The sequence below is a fragment of the Gouania willdenowi genome, chromosome 16, assembly GCF_900634775.1.
Source record: "Gouania willdenowi chromosome 16, fGouWil2.1, whole genome shotgun sequence".
Lineage (NCBI taxonomy): Eukaryota > Metazoa > Chordata > Actinopteri > Blenniiformes > Gobiesocidae > Gouania > Gouania willdenowi.
In genome coordinates, this window is record NC_041059.1 from 4,661,049 (window position 1) to 4,679,574 (window position 18,526).

An 18,526-nucleotide genomic window follows, 5' to 3' on the forward strand; every position below is an offset into this window, starting at 1 on the left:
AGGGACCAACGTCCCACTATGGCAGCCTTGCTTCTGTCAGTCTGCTCCAGGGTAGCTGTGGCTACAATAGTAGCTTACCACCATTGTGTGTCGAGTGAAAGAATAATACACATCAATGTAAAGCGCTTTGAGTGTCTATGATAAAGCAATATATAAAATCCAATGCAAAATTGTAGGAGTTATTGTTTTTTTTCCTGCAACTTGCTTTGTCATGGAACTCCTCCTGAGCTATTAATGCAGCACTAATGACATTATTAATGCAGCACTGATGACAAATATGTCATCTCATAGGGACAATGTCAAGGATGTGCAGTCGACCTATTTTGAAGCCAAAATGTCAAGGTCACGTCAAGTGTGAAAAAGCAAAGATTTCCTTATCTCTACGAATATTTATCGTACAATTTTGATGCTTACATTTATGAAAAGCTCATTTCAAGTGGAGTATTTTATTTAATTGGACCAAAGATGTACGACCTACCAGTGAAAAGATTGGTAGGGGTCAAAGTTCATGACGTCTCAAAAAAAACCAAACTTTTTTACCATAACTTGGCCTCAAATTGAGATCCAGTGTTCAGACTGGTACCATTGAACAACATTCCTTTCAATGTGTGACCTTGACCTTCACTCAAGGTCATATTTGAGGTCAAGGTCAGTCTTCTGCTTTTAGTAAAAAGAACAAACTTGTCAACAAATCCAGATACAGGTAGTAATTTTTGCCAATTTTTTCAATTTTCAAATGCCAAATACATATTCGCCTTGTGAATACAGGTGTTTTCTAGTTATTATTATTATCATATGATGGCAGTTATTTTTAATCTCAAAACGTTGAATAAATTCTTAAATTTTGCTAACTTCTGTGATTTTCTTTAAATTATTTCCCAAATTAAATTAATAAAAGTTACAAAATTAAGGAATTCCAAGTAAAGATCCTGCAGGAACTGATATTTGTCACTTATTGCTCATATATTGTCTGTTTCTTACTTACTTTACATATCATTAATGCATGGAAGTGGAAACTGTGGCATATTAATCATAAAATGTTGTTTTCCTGCCTTAGATTTGTGGTCTACTTAAAATCAAACTGGTCCATATTTGGCCCCTGAACTTGATTATTTTGTATGTGAGGGTATTTTTTGTCTTATGGCGGTAATTTTTGTTCAACATTTACACTTTCTAAAGGAATCTTATTCCTACAAAGTATCATGTGTTGATGCTCGTATTGCCTGTAGTTTGATGATGTATTTATTGATTTTTCTCTAGCTGTGTTTAAAGACAATAATTACGTAATTGCTGACATGATCCATGGTGTGCTCCTCTCCTCTTCTCTAGGTTTCCGTCTCAACGCGTCATCCTGGCCAATGTTTCTTCTGAAAACACTAAATGGAGCCGAGATGGCTCCTTTTCGCATCTTTCACAAGGTACCTGCACGAGTCTCACACGCTCAACAGGAACATGACTCAATGAAGTAACAAGTCAATGAATATGCAAATTCAGTTTTCAAAGTTCAGCATCTATCTACTTTCCGTACTCCCCAGCAGGAGCCTCTCGCCCCAGAGCAGAACTCCTTCCAGGTGGGCATGAAGCTGGAGGCGGTGGACCGTAAAAACCCCCACTTTATCTGCCCGGCCACAGTAGGTGCCCTGCGTGGCGTGGAGGTGCTGGTCACCTTTGATGGCTGGCGCGGGGCATTTGATTACTACTGCCGCTATGACTCACGAGACATCTTCCCCGTCGGCTGGTGCTCTCTCACTGGGGACAACCTTCAGCCGCCCGGAACCAAAGGTCTGAACCTCTTCTGTGGGCAAAGGGGTTGAGACGGGTGGGAAAATGTCAGACTAATGAAGGTAGATTAGCTTAAATATGCAGGGTCGATCATCCAAAGATACAGGTGGATAAGAGGGAACCAGCAGGGTGGGGTAGACAGAAATTGAAAGAGTAAATTAAACTAAGTTAATTGGTGTTTTAATTGATAAAACATTTGCTCTCCAGAGTTCCCAAAAGTGTTGGAATACTTGGTAAAAATAAACATGTTTTCTACCAGGAGACCCCATTTGGGGTCGCGAGACACTGGAAGGGGGTCGACAGATGCCAGATAAGAATATTTTCTAAACAATTTGAGCCAATTTTTGCTTATTTTTACTGTTTTTCTGCAACTACACCAAACTTGCCATGTTTTAACCTATTTCCGTCACTTTTTCTTGCCATATTTTTGCTCCTTTTAATGCATTTTTGCTACATTACTCTTATTTCTGACACTTCTCCATCAAAGTTGATTGCCTTTTCTGCACATTTTGTGCACTTTCAAGACCACCACTTTCCCAATCCCATCTTATGTTTCAATTTATTGGTTTGTTTCAGTCTAACAAAAATATTAAAAACTAAATAACAATTAAAAATTATATAACAAGACTGAAACAAGCAAAAATGCTTACATACCCAACATTCAAGTTACCTTTTTTAATAATACACCTAATGTTGCATATGTTGACCCATTATTGTCGTTAAACCAAAGTCATGATTTGTCATGCCCATTATTTAACAGTTTAAAGTAATTGTTCCTACTTAAGCCAATATTGACACTTTGAACCCTTTTTACTACTTTTTCTGTCCATTTTTGTCCACTCGTATTTCCAAATTTGAACCAATTTCTATGGTTTTTAAAATCCCATTTCGCCACCTTTTCCACCATTTTTTTGGCAATTTAAACCATTTGATTTCTGTTTAAAACAAGGATTTACGTCTTTAAGGTGACTATATACTCTGGTGCAAATAATACTAAACTTCCTGGATAACAGTGGATATTATGCAGATGAATAAATAAATGTGGTTATCACAGATTCATAGAACAATGGACCATCAATGACAATGGCTTTTTCAGACTTTTTTTGCGCCACCTGTTGCCACTTCCATGTTGAGTCGTTAGCATTGTCGCTGTCAGGCTGTGTAAGCGGTACACAGCATATTATGGTCTGTTTGTATGATTGTGTTTATGCTGGCTGTGTGTGCACTTCCATCTTTACAAACTTGTGCTTCCCTTTTCTGATGCTGCACAAGTGTTTTGTTCTATATTTAAATGCAGCATTGCTTTTCCAAGACTGCTTGCTGTGGGCTGTGGCTACAGATGTAGATTCCTACAATTCCTAATATTTTAGGCTTTAAAGCTGCTGGACACAAACTTTTTTTTATCGGATCAATTCATAGTGTAGTCTTCATTGATCAATAAATTGATAATTTGCTCAAAAAAAAAAGAAAAAAGATTTAACAAAATGCACTGAAAACAATCCAGATGCAGTCAACTAGAAGCCCCAGGTCTAATTGTATGCAGCCCCCAAAGTAAACACACAAAATCATATTAAAATAAGCAACATCACAGTAATATAACATGCTCTGTTAAAAGCATATTACTGAAGCGCTTCTCTCTCTCTCTCTATGTGCGCACACCTCAGCAGCAGCAGCAACAACTCAGTGTCACTTACAGCAGCCACATGGAGGCTGCTACACGCACATGAACAACACATGCACTATAGAGTTCTAGTGTAACAATTACAAATCAAACATAATGTAAATCAAGCAGCAGTAATTACCTTTCAAGCAGAAAAGTCACCAATTAAATTTTTTGTGGCCCCCACTAGACCGTTGGGAGACTGGTTAGTTTTACCCTACAGATGATGTGGTGTTGCAATAGTAATCCTGCTAAAAGTTGTCCACCTCTGGCTTATAGCGTAACCAAGTTACAATATTTGACATTTCAAAGATGATCTAAAACCTGAGCTGCAAACTAAAGCTTTGTGAATGAAAGGAAGGGCTCATCTGTAGAAGTCACTGTTTGAGTAAAAGCAGATTTAAAGGTGGGAAATGTAGTGGCTGGACCTGTCTGTGTAGTAGATGCTGGTGTTTTTCTGAAGCTCTGGCCCTGGCCCAGCTGGCAGAGCGGAGCTGTGACGCCTGAGTTCTTCCCTCCTCAGGCCTCTCACTGGCACCCAGGGACAGCAGCAGCAGAGGATAGACAGACATACGCTGTGAAAGGTGGGTTGTTTATGTTGTCAGCAGATGGTGGGAGGAGAGAAAACGAGACGAGAAGGTTTGGGGGGAAATAAATCAGGAAGGAGGAGTCACGCGGTGCTAAAGAGAGTAGGATCGGAGAGTAGAGGGTGAATCTGAGGACAGCTCTGCAGACAGGAGGACGTTTCACTGCGCTGTGAGTAACAGGGTGAGTAGAATTCAATAAGAACTGAGAAATGCTTTCATCACAAAAGAGACGGGGGAAAAAAGCCCCGGAGGAGTTTGGTGTGCTGCTGGAACCCAAAGGTGGCAGAGGTAGCTTAGTGAACTCTATGAACTCAGGGAGGAGGGCCTCCTTTGCCCACATACAAAGCTTTAGTTGTTTACTGTGTTTTTTTCTGCCACTGCAATGGATTGTGAGCTCAGGTTTTTCAGCTTTTCACCATTTGTCTTATGGTTGTTTTTTTTTTTCTGGTGTTTTCTTTTACTTTTTTTGGAGAGTAGCCTGTGCTTGGCATTGATCGTTGTGTTTATAGTAAATAAATACACACTTGTAAACTGGGACCTATAGTTATATATAAATATATATATATATATATATATATATATATATATGTGTGTGTATATAGTATAACGAACGTGGTTGATTTATGATAGATTCCAGGCTGTTGCACTTTGTAATTTATCCAGTACATTCTTTTTGTCTTCTTTTTGAATGTTAGGTTTCATTTATTCAATTTACTTTTATCTCTTGACACGTTTCGACTGTCAACTGCCAGTCTCCTTCAGAGGTGTCTGCTGATCGCTTTGCTGCGACCTTAACTTCCACGTAATAATTCCAGCAAGTTATTATTGTCTTCTTTTTGAATATGTTATGTTGTATTTATTCAGACAACTGTTTTTCGGGAAATTTACTTTGATCTCCTGACATGTTTTGACTGTCAACTGCCGGTCTTCTTCAGAGGCGTCTGTTAATTGCTTTGATGTTTCCTTTACTTCCGCACACTAATCCTAGCAGGTTCTTTTTTAATATTATGTTAAGGTTTCATTGATTCAGACAACTGTTTTTGAGGAAATTTACTTTGATAACATGTCATGTTTCGACTGTCAACTGCTAGTCTTCTTCAGAGGCATCTGCTGATTGCGTTAATGTTTCCTTTACTCCCGTGTAATAATTCCAGCAACTTATTTTTGTCTTCTTTTTGAATATGTCATGGTTATATTTATTCAGATAACTGTTTTTCAGGAAATTGACTTTGAATTCCTGACGTTTCGACTGTCAAATGCTTCGTCAAAGGCCTCTGCTAATTGCTTTGATGTTTTTTTTACTTCCACATAATAAGTCCAGCAAGTTATTTTTGTCTTCTTTTTGAATATGTTATGGTTATGTTTATTCAGTCAACTGTTTTTTTGCATCTTCGATTACATTGACATAATGACAAAAATGCGTCGTCGCAAAATATGCTCGCCGATGCGTCGACCGACCAAAACAAAGATGGCGGCGCCGGAGAATAACTAATCCGAGTGGCTCCTCCGAGTTTCAAAAGTGCAAGGTAGTGAAGACACGCACTTGTTCGTCAAAGGTAGCTGTTTCCCGTAACCCTCGTCCTTTATCCATGGTGTGACCGGACGGCAGAGCGTCAACGGGACAAGGAGGAAACACCCGCCGTGACATCAGCAGCAGCAACACGCAACACAATAACTGATGAGAAAGCCGACGTTTGTAAATGTACATAACTCAAGCCTCTTGCTTTGTTAATGTCACAAATCATAAATTGAATCAATAAAAAAACACAATTCTTTAGGTAAAAGGATTATTTTTTGTTGCAAAAGTACTTTTTGTATGAGCATTTAGAATTTTGAGTTGAAGAAAAACGTGAGTGGCAGAGTGTATTACTTTAAGTTGTTTTTATTTTCACGTGAATGAAGAACTAAAAGATGCACTTTTTCAATGAGCTAGGCCTGTGTGTTTCCATCATAAATCTTAAATTCTGTTGGTTCAGGAACTACACTATGACAGGCTCCCACTGCCTTTTTATTTTTTATTGAATGCTACCTCTGACTCTGAATGATTTATTTTGTACTTTTATATTCTGAGTAGAACTTTATTTTGGAATTTTAAGTCGAAGAGCAATAAACATATATTGCAATGTTAAGGAATTGATGGTTGTTTTTTTTTTCCATTTTAGATATGAAATCAACATGTAGAAATTACTTTTAGTCAATTAATGGGGAAATAAACGAATCGAGTCGAATCAAAATTGAAAAATGAATCATTAGATTAATCGATGCATCGAAAGAATAATCACTAGATTAATCGTTTATCCCAGCCCTGATCTCGACACGTTTTGACTGTCAACTACCAGTCTTCTTCAGTGGCATCTGCTGATGTTTCCTTGATTTTCCCGTAATAATTCCAGAAAGTTATTTTTGTCTTTTTGAATAATATGCCATGATTTCATTTATTCAGACAACTGTGTCAACCGGAATTCAAGGAAACGTTAACGTGATCAGCAGCCGCCTCTGACGAAGACTGGCTGTTGACAGTCGAAACATGTCAAGATATCAAAGTAAATTTCCTGGAAAACAGTTGTCTGAATGAATGAAACCATGGACTCATTTTTCATTGTTGTGAGTTTGGCTTTGTGTGCACACGCTTTTGAGCCACAGTCAGTTGTAACGGCTTGTAAGAAGCAAGTGGTTTGGTGTGTCTGCTTAAAATAGGTTTGCTCTTAATGTTTTCAGCATGTGGCTCCTTTAGTGGTTGATTTGGAGTCCGTGTGCATGTGTGTTCCTGTGTAGCAGTTTTGATGATAAACTAGAAGACTGTTGCTTAGTTCCACCATCTTACTTCTTAATCTGCAGCTTTCAGGGCATTAATTTTGTTTCCAACCAGCAGGGACTCTAGTAAAAAAAAAAAAAAGATCAGCCTTGATTATTTTTCTAATTATTTTAATTGCTGCTATTTTTTTAAACAATTTTTGGAGAGCTGTAACTCGTTAAAAAATAGTTCTTCATCTTTGCTGTATGATACCAGTCATAAGGTACAGTCGTTTCTCTGGGATAGCTAAAAATAAAAAGCTTTGACATAATGCAGCACTTTTCTTTTTCTGGTATTTTGACCTTTTTCTTAGTCTTTACAACGCATGTGATTGAGATTATAGACATTGATAAGACTAGAAAAAATTCAGTGCAGTTTTATATTTGAAGTTTTTCCCCAATGAGAAAAAAAAATGTATGGTCTCAGTCCCTCGAACTTATTGTATTTGCATTTAAAAAGTTATGTGTATTAAAAAGTAACCATATAAAATGATAATTGAGGATTAGCATAATAATATGTTGATTAATCTTGGAATTTAAAACATATGACGTATTTTACTGCAAAACATTTTGATTTTGAATTGGATGCTCTCCGTTGTTGTCATGTTACACTTATAAAAATGAAATACTATAAGATGAAGTTTTGGGCTTTTAAATGTTTTCACACTCTAGTCTAAAGTATACAATGGAGAAAAAGGTCTTTAAAGTTTGTGTAAAGCAGAAATAAATTTATGTTATGAGTTTGTCACACCACAAAACGTGTCATTGACCACTGAGCCAAATTTGAAAGATGAAAAAAATCGCCAAGTATATAAAATTAGGTCTCAAAATCATCTCTGCTCTGAAATGCTGGGGGGCGTGTCTGTTAGAGGTGGTGGAACCATGTAAGCGAAGGGCGCTGCCTCCATGTATTAACCCTAAAACTATGTGAAAGAGCAGAGTGAAAGACTAAAAACTTGGGAAAAATCAGGAAATGCTTGGATCAGGACGCGTGTTATTCCCGAGTCCGAATATGTGATTTGTTTTCAGTTAGGGGCCGAATTGCGCCCGCTGGAGGCCGCTGAAGTTTAGTGTGCTTCAGCAGCAGGGTTGGGTTTATGCTAATGATGGCTCCGTTATATAACGTACCTATGATTTCTGACCCGCCCATTAAATCCTGAACACAGAAATTTGAAACAGTTTGTGAAGCTTAGCTCCACATCTACATTATAAATGGTTGAATGGCTTTTTACATGTGTTAAGGAAGACATTTATGACCTATTTATTATATTTAGAAGAAATCGGCGGAATTTGCTTTACACAGTCTTTAAAGATTGTGAAGTATTTGTCACCTCTGGAGCAGCTGAGAGGAGTAACAAAATGGTGAATTCATTTGATTTATGTAGTGCTTTCTAACCACCAAGGTAGTCCCAAACCACCTCACAATATCAGCTCATTCACCCATATAACAAAGGCTGCACATTTGCATTACTTTGCATTAGCTCAACTAGCCTGAGCTAACTAGCATATTTTGCAAAAAAAAAAAAAAAAAACACGAATAATCACAATTTTCTCAGAAAAAGAAGGTTTTTGTCCGTGTTCTTCATTTCTCTCATGCCGTCTTGTTCCTGGTTTTTTCATGGCGCGTCACACATCTAGAAAAAAATATATTTCAGAGATCACAGAGTTATGCACCGAGTGTCCGCAACTGGATCGCACGCCCCAAGTGCGTGTTTGTCCTTGTGAGATGCTGAATAAGCTTTTTCTGTGAATACCGCTGGCTCCCTTTCCTTCTCTTCACTCCGGCAGGTTAATCTTAGTGAAGCAAGGCTCTGAATAACGAGGGACTTGAATCTAGCTGAATGAGATGTTCAAAGGTAGCTCCGCCTCTTTTTGTGTACACATCTCAGCCTCTGGGTGCTCCGTACAGGCTGCACTGCTTTAAATAGAGGCCACTGTGATTGAAAGGACAATTGGACTCGCAGCTAGGGTTAGATTGATTTTGACATTTTCATTCACAAAAAATCGTTGGTAATTGAGTTGACTGTGTTTTCTTTTTATTTCCTCACCTTTTATTTTATTTATTACTAAACAGTGTTGCCCAAAAGCCTGGGGGCTCTGGCAGACGGAGGTGTAGAGAACCCAGTGATGCATCCCACCCCAGCAGTGGGCAGACCACCAGGTCAGAGAGGACGGAAACCAGGCCGCCGGAAAACCAAAGTGACTGAACCCTGGAGTCAGAGGAACTCTGTACTGGAGTCGCACAACATCCAGGAAGAAAAAGTCTCGGAAGCAATTAAAATACCTAAGAAAAGAGGACCCAAGCCTGGCAGCAAGGTAGGAAATAGTGGCCTTTAATCTCAGCAAATTGTGCTGCAAATCATAATTTTCTATGGATGTCTAAGATTTCTGCTCTGCACTCACAAAAAACTGTTCAACTGTTTATTACTTTTGTGTACTTTTAATAATTTAGCTTAGCTTCCAAAAGTTAATGCACAGAGTGACTCCATAAAATCTGTATTTGACAGAAAAATACACAGGACGACTACAAAATTGCACTAATGACAACAAGAACACACAAAATGACTCGCCAAACAATAAAAATACACAAAATGACTGAAAAACTATACTTCATGTTATTAAAATATACAAAAACAGCAATAATAATGCTAATGTTTAACTCTTGTACTTTATCCAAGAGTTATTGCACAGTGACTCCATAAAAAACAGACAGAATGGGTGCCCAAGGTTTTTTCTCTAGTGTTTGAAAAGACAATTTCTGCTCTGCACTCACAAAATAACTGTTCAACTGCTTTTTAACTTTCGTGTATTTTAAATAATTTTGCGTCGCCTCCAAAAGTTAATGCACAAAGTGACTCCATAAAAACTGAAAATACACAAAATAAAAAACACCATTGACAACAAGAACACGAACACACAAAATGACTCACCAAACAATGAAAATGCACAAAATGAATGGAAAAAATACTGTTATTAAATTAGACAAACAGTAAAAAATACACAAATAAAACACACAAATATACTAAAACAACAATATTTGTGATGATGTTTAACTTTTGTGCTCTACCCAAAAGTTAATGCACTAAGTGACTCCATAAAAACTGAAATTGACAGAAAAATAAACAAGACAAACACTAAAAATGCACAAATGACAAAAAAAATGGCAACGATAATGTTCAGATTTAGATTTTAAATGCAGGTGTGTGTAAATAATAGATGAGTGCATGATGTGTTTGGGTTGTGTTACATATCCCTGATCCCACTCCTACTCCTAGCTCGAGGACATTGTCTCTAACTTTATGGTCTCTGCTCCAAAGCTGGGCTGGGCTAAAAGAGACGGCTGGCTGGAGAACGCCATCGCCGGCCCAGGACGGGCAGCGACCGGACCAGGCCGACCCAGAGGCAGACTTCCTGCCAACTGGGCCCAGAGGATTGGTCTGCAGGTCCACACCCAGGAGGAGCCGGTCAAGATCCCAAAGAAACGAGGGCCCAAACCTGGCAGCAAGGTAGCGACGCAACACAACATGGAGAACATGCAAACTCCTCTATATTTTTCAACAAGCTTTAACCACTGCTTCACATCATAATCATGACCTCAAATGGAAACATTTATGTTGTTCAGGCTTTGTTTTAGTCTTTTATTAGTAGATAAACTAATATCATTCATCCAACAGCTGCTGTTTTTAAAGATACAGTTATAGTGCTTAAATAGTTTGGTTCATTCCATTCATTTTTTAATGTAAACATAGCATTGTGAGCACTGGCTAAATGCTATATTCAAAATGTGGTTGTGTGTGTTTATACATAGAGGAAACCTCGAGTGGTCCCTAACCAAGCCCCCACGTCTCCAACCAGGAGCACCCCAGAGCCCGACACCAGCACTGTTCCTTCGGACAACGCCACCATCCCCAAGTCTGCACTACAGGCCCCTACAGGTACACAACACCCCCTACACACAAAACACACACACTTAAGTGAAAGGCAGAAAATGACAGAAAAACACACAAAAGAACAACGAATGTACACAAAATGACTCCCAAAAGCACACAATTGGACAGACAAATACACAAAAAGACCACAGAAATACACAAAATGATGACAAATGTGCATAAAAACAACTGAAAGATACAAAATACACAAAGGTTTCTCAAAATTCTCCAAAAACAACAAAAAACAACACACAAAATGACTCAACACAAGCACAAATCAACAGCAAAAAACATGTAAAATATACAAAATGAATGGAAAAAAGCACACAAATACCACAAATCACCAACAAAAATGACCATAAACGTACACAAAATGACTCCCAAAAGCACACAATCGGACAGAAAAATACACCAAAAGACAACAAGAATGCCCAAAATGATTAAAAAAAAAATGTGCACAAAATTAACTGAATGATTCAAAATACACAAACTCCCAAAACAACAAAAAATGACTGAAAACAAGCACACATCAACAATAAAAAACATGCAAAATAAGAGAATGTACCACACAAAAATACCACAAGAACACAAAGCACCAACAGGAGTAATCAAAAAAGAAAAGAAAAATATGCACAAAATACACAAAATTGACTCCAGTAGCACACAAACCTAAAAAAAACCACACAAATCCTTTGTTGTTGTGTATTAATGCTCAGATTGCTCATTATTCTAAATGCCGAAATGATATTAATAATATTGTTTAAAAGTATTCTGGTGAATGTTCTAAGTTCCCTTTCGCGTATGTTTTTTTTTTTTGTAGTTTGTGTTTACTTGAACAAATATGGCAAGGTGGGGCCACATTTGGACCCGCGACGCGTTCAGCAGCTGCCAGACCACTTTGGACCGGGCCGTGCCTCCTCTGTGCTGCAGCAGTGCGTCCAGGCCTGTGTTGACTCCGCCCACACCCAGAGCACCGTCTTCTCCTGCCTCAAAGCTGGACAAGGTGGTGAAGTCATCTCAGGTGGGTTTGTTTTTATTTCCTCCCCTTGTCTTGTTGTCTAACGGTTTGATTAACTCGTGTCCCGTGTGTCGTCCTACCCAGCGTTCTTTGAGCAGCAGCAGCACACCCTGACCTTACCCACCGTCAGCAGCGTCACCTACGTCCTCCGCTTCCTGGAGAAGCTCTGCCACAACCTCCAGTGTGAGCCTCTGTTCGGCAGCCAGCCGGTCGCTCAGGGAGCCGCACAACGACCGTACGATGGTCACACGCTCACGAAAGGTCAGTGCGATTATTCATGTGGACGTGTTGCATCCATCCCTTTATCCCTCTTCTATAGCTCCGGGAAATTGGAGCCTACCCTGCTTTGATATATTTATATATTTAAGTTTGATGCTTTCCCTCTGTCTTTTCTAGTATTTGCTCATTTAGGTTAGTTTGTAATATTTAAAACAGCTCGTGTGTGTGTGTGAGAGTGTTTTCCAACACATTTGTGGTGTTTTAATGAACTGAAAGTTGGAGCAAAACAACTTTCTAATGGAAAGATTTTAATTCAACAGAAATTGAATATCAGGTGAAGTGATGGGATGTAACTGGGTATAAACTACGACAAAAATAACATCAAGCGAGTCACTTTGGGGTCCGTCCATAAAGTCAGCAAAATGATGGTCCATTGTTCCATGAATCGGGAATGTGGTAAAATTGGCAAAAATAAGCATAAAATATGGTGAAAAGAGAGACAAAAGTGACAATCATGGGTCAACATATGCAACATTGGGTGGGAGAAGTGGTGGAAAGGGTTTTTAAGTGTCTTGAAAGTGTTAAAAGTGGAAAAAATGTGCAGAAAAGGCATTGACATTTGATGAAGTGTCAGAAATGGGAGAAATGTAGCAAAAATGCATTAAAAATGAGAAAAAATTTGCTCTAATTGTTCTTAGACATCTCGCAACCCCCTCCCAGTGTCTCGCAACCCCAAATTGGGTCCTGACCCCAAGGTTGCAAACATTTGGTCTACGGGACTCCATATCCCACAATGCAATGCATGAAATCTTTCTGACAATGTCAATAAACCGAGTGTTTACAGCAAAGATCATAACAAACTTTTGACCTTTTACGTATTTTTTCATTTATTTATTTTGTTGAGAAAATGATCTTTGATGTATTGATCTATGAGGCCTTTTTAAAGAAATTATCTCCTGCAGCTTTAACGTGTACAGCAATGTGGCCGTTTTTTCCCACAAGTTTTAAACTCCAATCCCAAAAGCAAACCATATTTATTTAGATTTTCCATGTAGGGCTGAGTTAGTGCGAGGGCTAGCTTGATGAAGATGAGCTGTGCGTGTGTTCCTGCTGTCATGGACCATAAATAAAATAAAGGCGACAGAGTGAAAGCATCAGGAATGGAAACATCAAAGATGCTCATGGGGAAATGAAGATCAAAGTTAAACTTTTGTGCTTTTATTATTTGCTGCTTTAAGAGAGGAGATATTTTGGAGCCCCTGAACGAGGACCGAAGCGTTTCCTCCAGGACTTGAACGCCTCCTTGTCTCAAAAACTGGTGAAAATCTCCAGACACTCCAACGCTGATGGTACGCCTCTGTTTGTTATTATTTAAGATGTTTGTGTGTTGTTTTTTTATTGTTTGTCAGGAGGTTTTACATTGTTGCTTTTGCTTTCTTTTTGATTTTCTGCTGTAAGATCAGTACATCTTCAGTTTTTACTGTCAATGACCTACTATTATATCTTCTTACCCTGAGATTTACATTGGGAGGCCATTCTGCACTGGGTGCCAACACTAGTGTGCATTAGTTCTGCCTTTAAAGGTTAGCTTTAATTTGTCTATTAAAATGCTTACATCTAAGGTTTCCAGGCGTTTACCCAGGCTTCTTCTTCTTCTTTGTGTGACATTTAATATGATATATAAACCCATTTAATGCAGCGCTGCATTTACTGTTACTCATCAAAGTGTGTGTTGTGAAAGTAAAGCTTTCATCATCTTTAGAAGAAGGCGTTGGCTCAGACTAAAGGGCAGTGGATTAATCATGTGATTATCTTTCTCTTTTCCTTAGATATGAATTAAGCTGTAAGCTGTTTTTGTAAACTGGGATTGTCTGTGTGTGCAGGCGAGTCGTTTCCTGAGAAAGTTTCAGAGCTACACTTAAAGAAAAGCTCCTTCTCTGCAAACGTGACGCGAGCCGTCCTCAAGTCTCCTCCTAAACTGCTACGATGCAGCAGCTCCACAGGTACCAACCAACAGGCAAACATCTGGATACTCCTGTGTATGGAAAAATAACACAAAGAAACAAAACTGATTGTGTCGAAATGTGATCTATCATCATCACCACCTTTATTATTTAGCTCCGCATTTAAGTGAAAAAAACACTAAAGTCAATTTATCATGGAAATGTATTATCCCCGCCACAAAGTGTGAAGGGGTGTATATAGGTTTGAGCTCCGTCCGTTTGTGCGTCTGTTCGTCCGAGTTAAAGGGGACAGCTTTTCTCAGAAACTGTTTGATACGATAAGCAAATTCGGTGTGTGGCTCCAGGGTATCAATACCTTGATGGAGTTCGAAAATGAGAAGCACACAATTATTTATTCCAGAGTTATTGCCCTTTTTCCATTTTTCTTACTCTGTTAGAAGTATCTTCAAAGGGCACAGCTTTTCTCAGAAATTGTTCACAATAGGATAACCAAATTCGATGTGTGGCTTCAGAGTATCAATACCTTGATGGAGTTCGAAAATGAGAAGCACACAATTATTTATTCCAGAGTTATTGCCCTTTTTCCATTTTTCTTACTCTGTTAGAAGTATCTTCAAAGGGCACAGCTTTTCTCAGAAATTGTTCACAATAGGATAACCAAATTCGATGTGTGGCTTCAGAGTATCAATACCTTGATGGAGTTCGAAAATGAGAAGCGCACAATTATGAATTCCAGAGTTATTGCCCTTTTTTCATTTTTTTACGCTGTTTGAGGTATCGTCAAATGGGACAGCTTTTCTTAGAAATCGTTTAAAATACGATAATCAAATTCGGTGTGTGGCTCCAGGGTATCAATACCTTGATGGAGTTTGAAAATGAGAAGCGCACAATTATTTTTTCTGGAGTTATTGCCCTTTTTCTGTGTTTTTTTTTTTTACTCTGTTTGAGGTATCGTCAAAGGGGATAGCTTTAACCGTTTAAGATAGTTAGTAATTTTATATGTCATAATATTTTCTTATGTATACATCTAAGTTCTTAGATTTAGGACATTTAGGAAATGTATTATTTTACAACTATTATACATATACAGTATATGTATATAGTTTTCATCAGGACAAACTGGGGCTGTACATTTTGAACATGCATATAAAACAAGTTATGCTACAGAAGGTAGGTTTACTCTATATATAGCAAAGACAAATAAAATGAAAAGTACAGGCCATGGTGAATTATTCAAGGAAATAACAAATTTAGATTTACAAAAAACTACTGAAAGAAAATATATTGAATATATATATATATATATATATATATATATATATATATATATATATATATATAATATTAATATGTTGTACATGTATATTGCTATATAACTGATCATCTGATGTTAAAAGCCACATGTTGGAGGAATTGTTAATTCAAGACAATAGTATTGGGTGTGGACTCCAGGCAGAGTAGCAATGGTTCTAGCCAAAGCTAATGGAGATTCAAATAAAAAGAAAGAAAGTAGAGCAGTGAACCTAACGCTAAGCTCTGAGTGGAGCTCAAAAATCGTGCTTTTCTTCTTCTTCTTCAGGCAGTTTTCGGGAGAGTCCCTCGTCCAGTGGTCAGGACCCCAACCTGTGGACCGTAGAAGAAGTGGTGCAGTATATCAGAGATATTGACCCGGTGCTGGCTCCACACGCTGACCTTTTCAGGAAACATGTACGAATGCTTTGATTTTGTCTATGAATTTAATCTACTTGCGTAATGAAAAGTAAGAAAAATGTGACATGAAAGAGTCGGAGTCACACGGCCCCACTGCCTGTAAACATCACATTGTTTTCTTTTGGATCGTTAATAAAGAAAATATGGTGCAAAATAATAATAACAATAATTTGTGCATTTCAAAGAATCTAGGCCACATTTATAAGAATAGTAGAGGATAAAGATGAAATTTAGGAATCAACCCAACATAATTGAGTATAATTTCATAAAGTTTGGTCAATTGCAAACCAAGCTATTCTTTCTTTTTTTAACTTCACCAATGATGAGGGAGAGGAATTTTCAGTATATTAATCTGGATTCCCTCTAAAAATGTAATGGAATCTTCCATGGCTAATTGTTAAGATTTGATCCTTTTGAAGTTCTCCTGCAAACAAATAAGGCAGTGGATATCCGTACGGTTGCCGTATCAATATACCGACATTCTATCCGTATGTAGCGCCCCTAATTGGCCAGCTTAGGTCACGTGACTAAGACTAATCCTAACCCTAAAAATTGTTGCGATATTGGGTTATAACCTAAACCTAACCCTAAGACGCTACATACTTGTAATTCGCTAACCGTACCAATAGCACCAAGGGTTGTTCGTGCAGCAACTGTACAAATATTAGTGGAAGTAATAATGTAATAAATCAAACTTCCATTGTAAAATGGATAAATGTTGGCAGGATTGGAGGATGAAGGCTATTTGTGACTATGATCTGATTGGCTGGTGATATTCGATGTAGGCTGTGTAGTGTTACTTTCCGATTATGTTTCGTTTATTATTCCATTGTTTCCCTTCAGGAGATTGACGGTAAAGCCCTGATGCTGCTGCGGAGCGAAGTGATGATGAAGTACATGGGATTGAAGCTCGGCCCCGCCCTCAAACTCACCTTTCACATCGATAAACTCAAACGAGCTTGAGACGCCTCGTCAAACCACTCGCTGCTTTCCAAAGGATTCAGATCCAGTGCGGCTCAGTTCTTCAACGTTCAACATGTCGAGCACTTCGTGATTTATATGTAGCAGCTTCCATGAGCTCATCTAATGAGGTTGGTTTTATTTTGTGTAGCACAATCGAGCCTGTAGGCAGCGTGGGATTCCTAGGATCCTCATCTGTTCAGCATCAGTTTTACATTTCATCAGAAACTTGAATTAAATTTGTCTATGTTTCTTCATTTATTTTTTTTTTTTAAATCTGAAAGCCTTTTTGGGCTTTTTCTTTTTTTAGCTTCTATTTAATGTATACATGCCATATTTTGTACTGTATTTTTTTGAATTTTTAACGTGTGCCAGAATAGAAGCAAACACTACATTTATTGCGATGCCTTTTTACTCGTCTCTGTTGGAGGCCAAGGTTTTTGCAACTACAATATCTACAATTTCTGACAGAAAACAAATAAATATGGTCAAAGTGTCTCATTTTGTTAATCTGGATGTTGTTCACAATGCTTTGTCTTGTCTTTTTTTGTACTTTAAATCTTTTATACTATATTAAAGTTGATAACTGGAGAGTGATATCATAATAAATATATGAAATTGCTCCTGTGGTAATGTGTGGATTTTTTTTTTAGGTCTGGAGTCTCAACCTCATTAAGGTCATTGGTGTTTAGTTTAAGGTGATTTTACGTCATTCCAACAAATTTTCAGGACAATTTGCGCACTTTGATCTCTGAAATTTGTATCAATTGTTCCTTAATAATTTAATAGGCATATTGTATATTTTTAGTTTGATCGAATGAATACTTTCTGAGATAAAGCCAATTTAGTGAGTGAAATATTTATTGATTTTCTTGCGTTTTTATTTATTTATTTTTTTCCATTTTCAGCTTCCAATATATCAGGAACTACATCACATAGGAAACTGAAATGTGGTATGATATAGCTCCACCTACTCTATCAGAATATATAAAAACATCTGCTATACATCCTATCTGATGGACATGTCAGCTCCTCAAATTTGGGAAAATGTTTGTCTGGGTTTGGGTCTGGAACATGTTTGGGTCTTCAGTAAACTACTTAACATATGTCTCAGCTCCCTGTAATTAGATCAACGTAGAGCTATGAACGTAGACTGTTCACATAACAGTCACATATATGCTTTGGTTCTTAGGTGACACGCTCTGTAAATATGAGAAAATACTTTTTTTTACTATTTTCTTTGGCCCATAACTGCATTTTGGAACGTAAGAAAGAACTGTTTTAATTTATGGTAAACATTTTACTCTTTCTTGGGATATAAAACAATTTTTCTTTTTGCAACTTCATTTTTATTTTGAAACCCAATTTTAGGTTATTTCACCACCCGTGGATATTTAATATCCTTTACATGATGTTATTGTAGCTGCCTCTATGTCTTATACTTGTTTGTTTTTTTTAAGTTTTTAATTAGTAACATTCTCCTGGAGATGGTGTTGAGGTGTGTTTAAAATTGGAGGGATTGGCGGGGTGCCTTGGGTCCTCGGCTCCTTGGGGCTTTCTTGGGGGTGTGTGTGGGGCGGTGGCCTCCTCTCGGCCTGGGATTTCCAGGGCGTCTGGGGGGGGCTGCTCGGTTGTAGGGGGGGGGCGTGGAGCTCCTTGGCTCCCGTTGTTTCTGCCGACGCGGCTGCACCTTTGGGCCCGCGGTTTTCCCTGGGTTTGCATTGGTCATGGATGCACTGGCATGTCTCGTACTGGGTTCAACCTTAGACACATTGATCCCAAATACCAGTTTCAGGTTTAAGCACTCACTTCTTCCTTCTGTCCACAGCCACCATCATTATAGCTAAGCTGGGTGCTGTGTCACCTGCTTCAATTCCTCCAACATTAACTGATTACTGTACACC

General features: G+C 38.2%; 1 protein-coding gene across 3 annotated transcripts in view; it reads left to right on the plus strand.

Annotated features, from left to right (window-relative positions):
- The window catches only part of LOC114478223 (polycomb protein SCMH1), an 89,288-nt gene extending 72,044 nt beyond the window's left edge, over positions 1-17,244 (plus strand). For 2 of the 3 annotated variants that reach the window (XM_028471117.1, XM_028471116.1), the window contains 11 exons: positions 1,330-1,418; positions 1,536-1,782; positions 8,897-9,138; positions 10,140-10,328; positions 10,631-10,757; positions 11,572-11,772; positions 11,854-12,030; positions 13,227-13,337; positions 13,872-13,991; positions 15,532-15,659; positions 16,506-17,244. In XM_028471117.1, the coding sequence (XP_028326918.1) occupies positions 1,330-1,418; positions 1,536-1,782; positions 8,897-9,138; positions 10,140-10,328; positions 10,631-10,757; positions 11,572-11,772; positions 11,854-12,030; positions 13,227-13,337; positions 13,872-13,991; positions 15,532-15,659; positions 16,506-16,625 (1,751 nt within the window). In that variant the 3' untranslated portion in view covers positions 16,626-17,244. The remainder of the gene's footprint in view (positions 1-1,329; positions 1,419-1,535; positions 1,783-8,896; positions 9,139-10,139; positions 10,329-10,630; positions 10,758-11,571; positions 11,773-11,853; positions 12,031-13,226; positions 13,338-13,871; positions 13,992-15,531; positions 15,660-16,505) is intronic. The other variant, XM_028471119.1, reaches the window with a different exon arrangement.
- Positions 17,245-18,526: the final 1,282 nt, after the last annotated feature.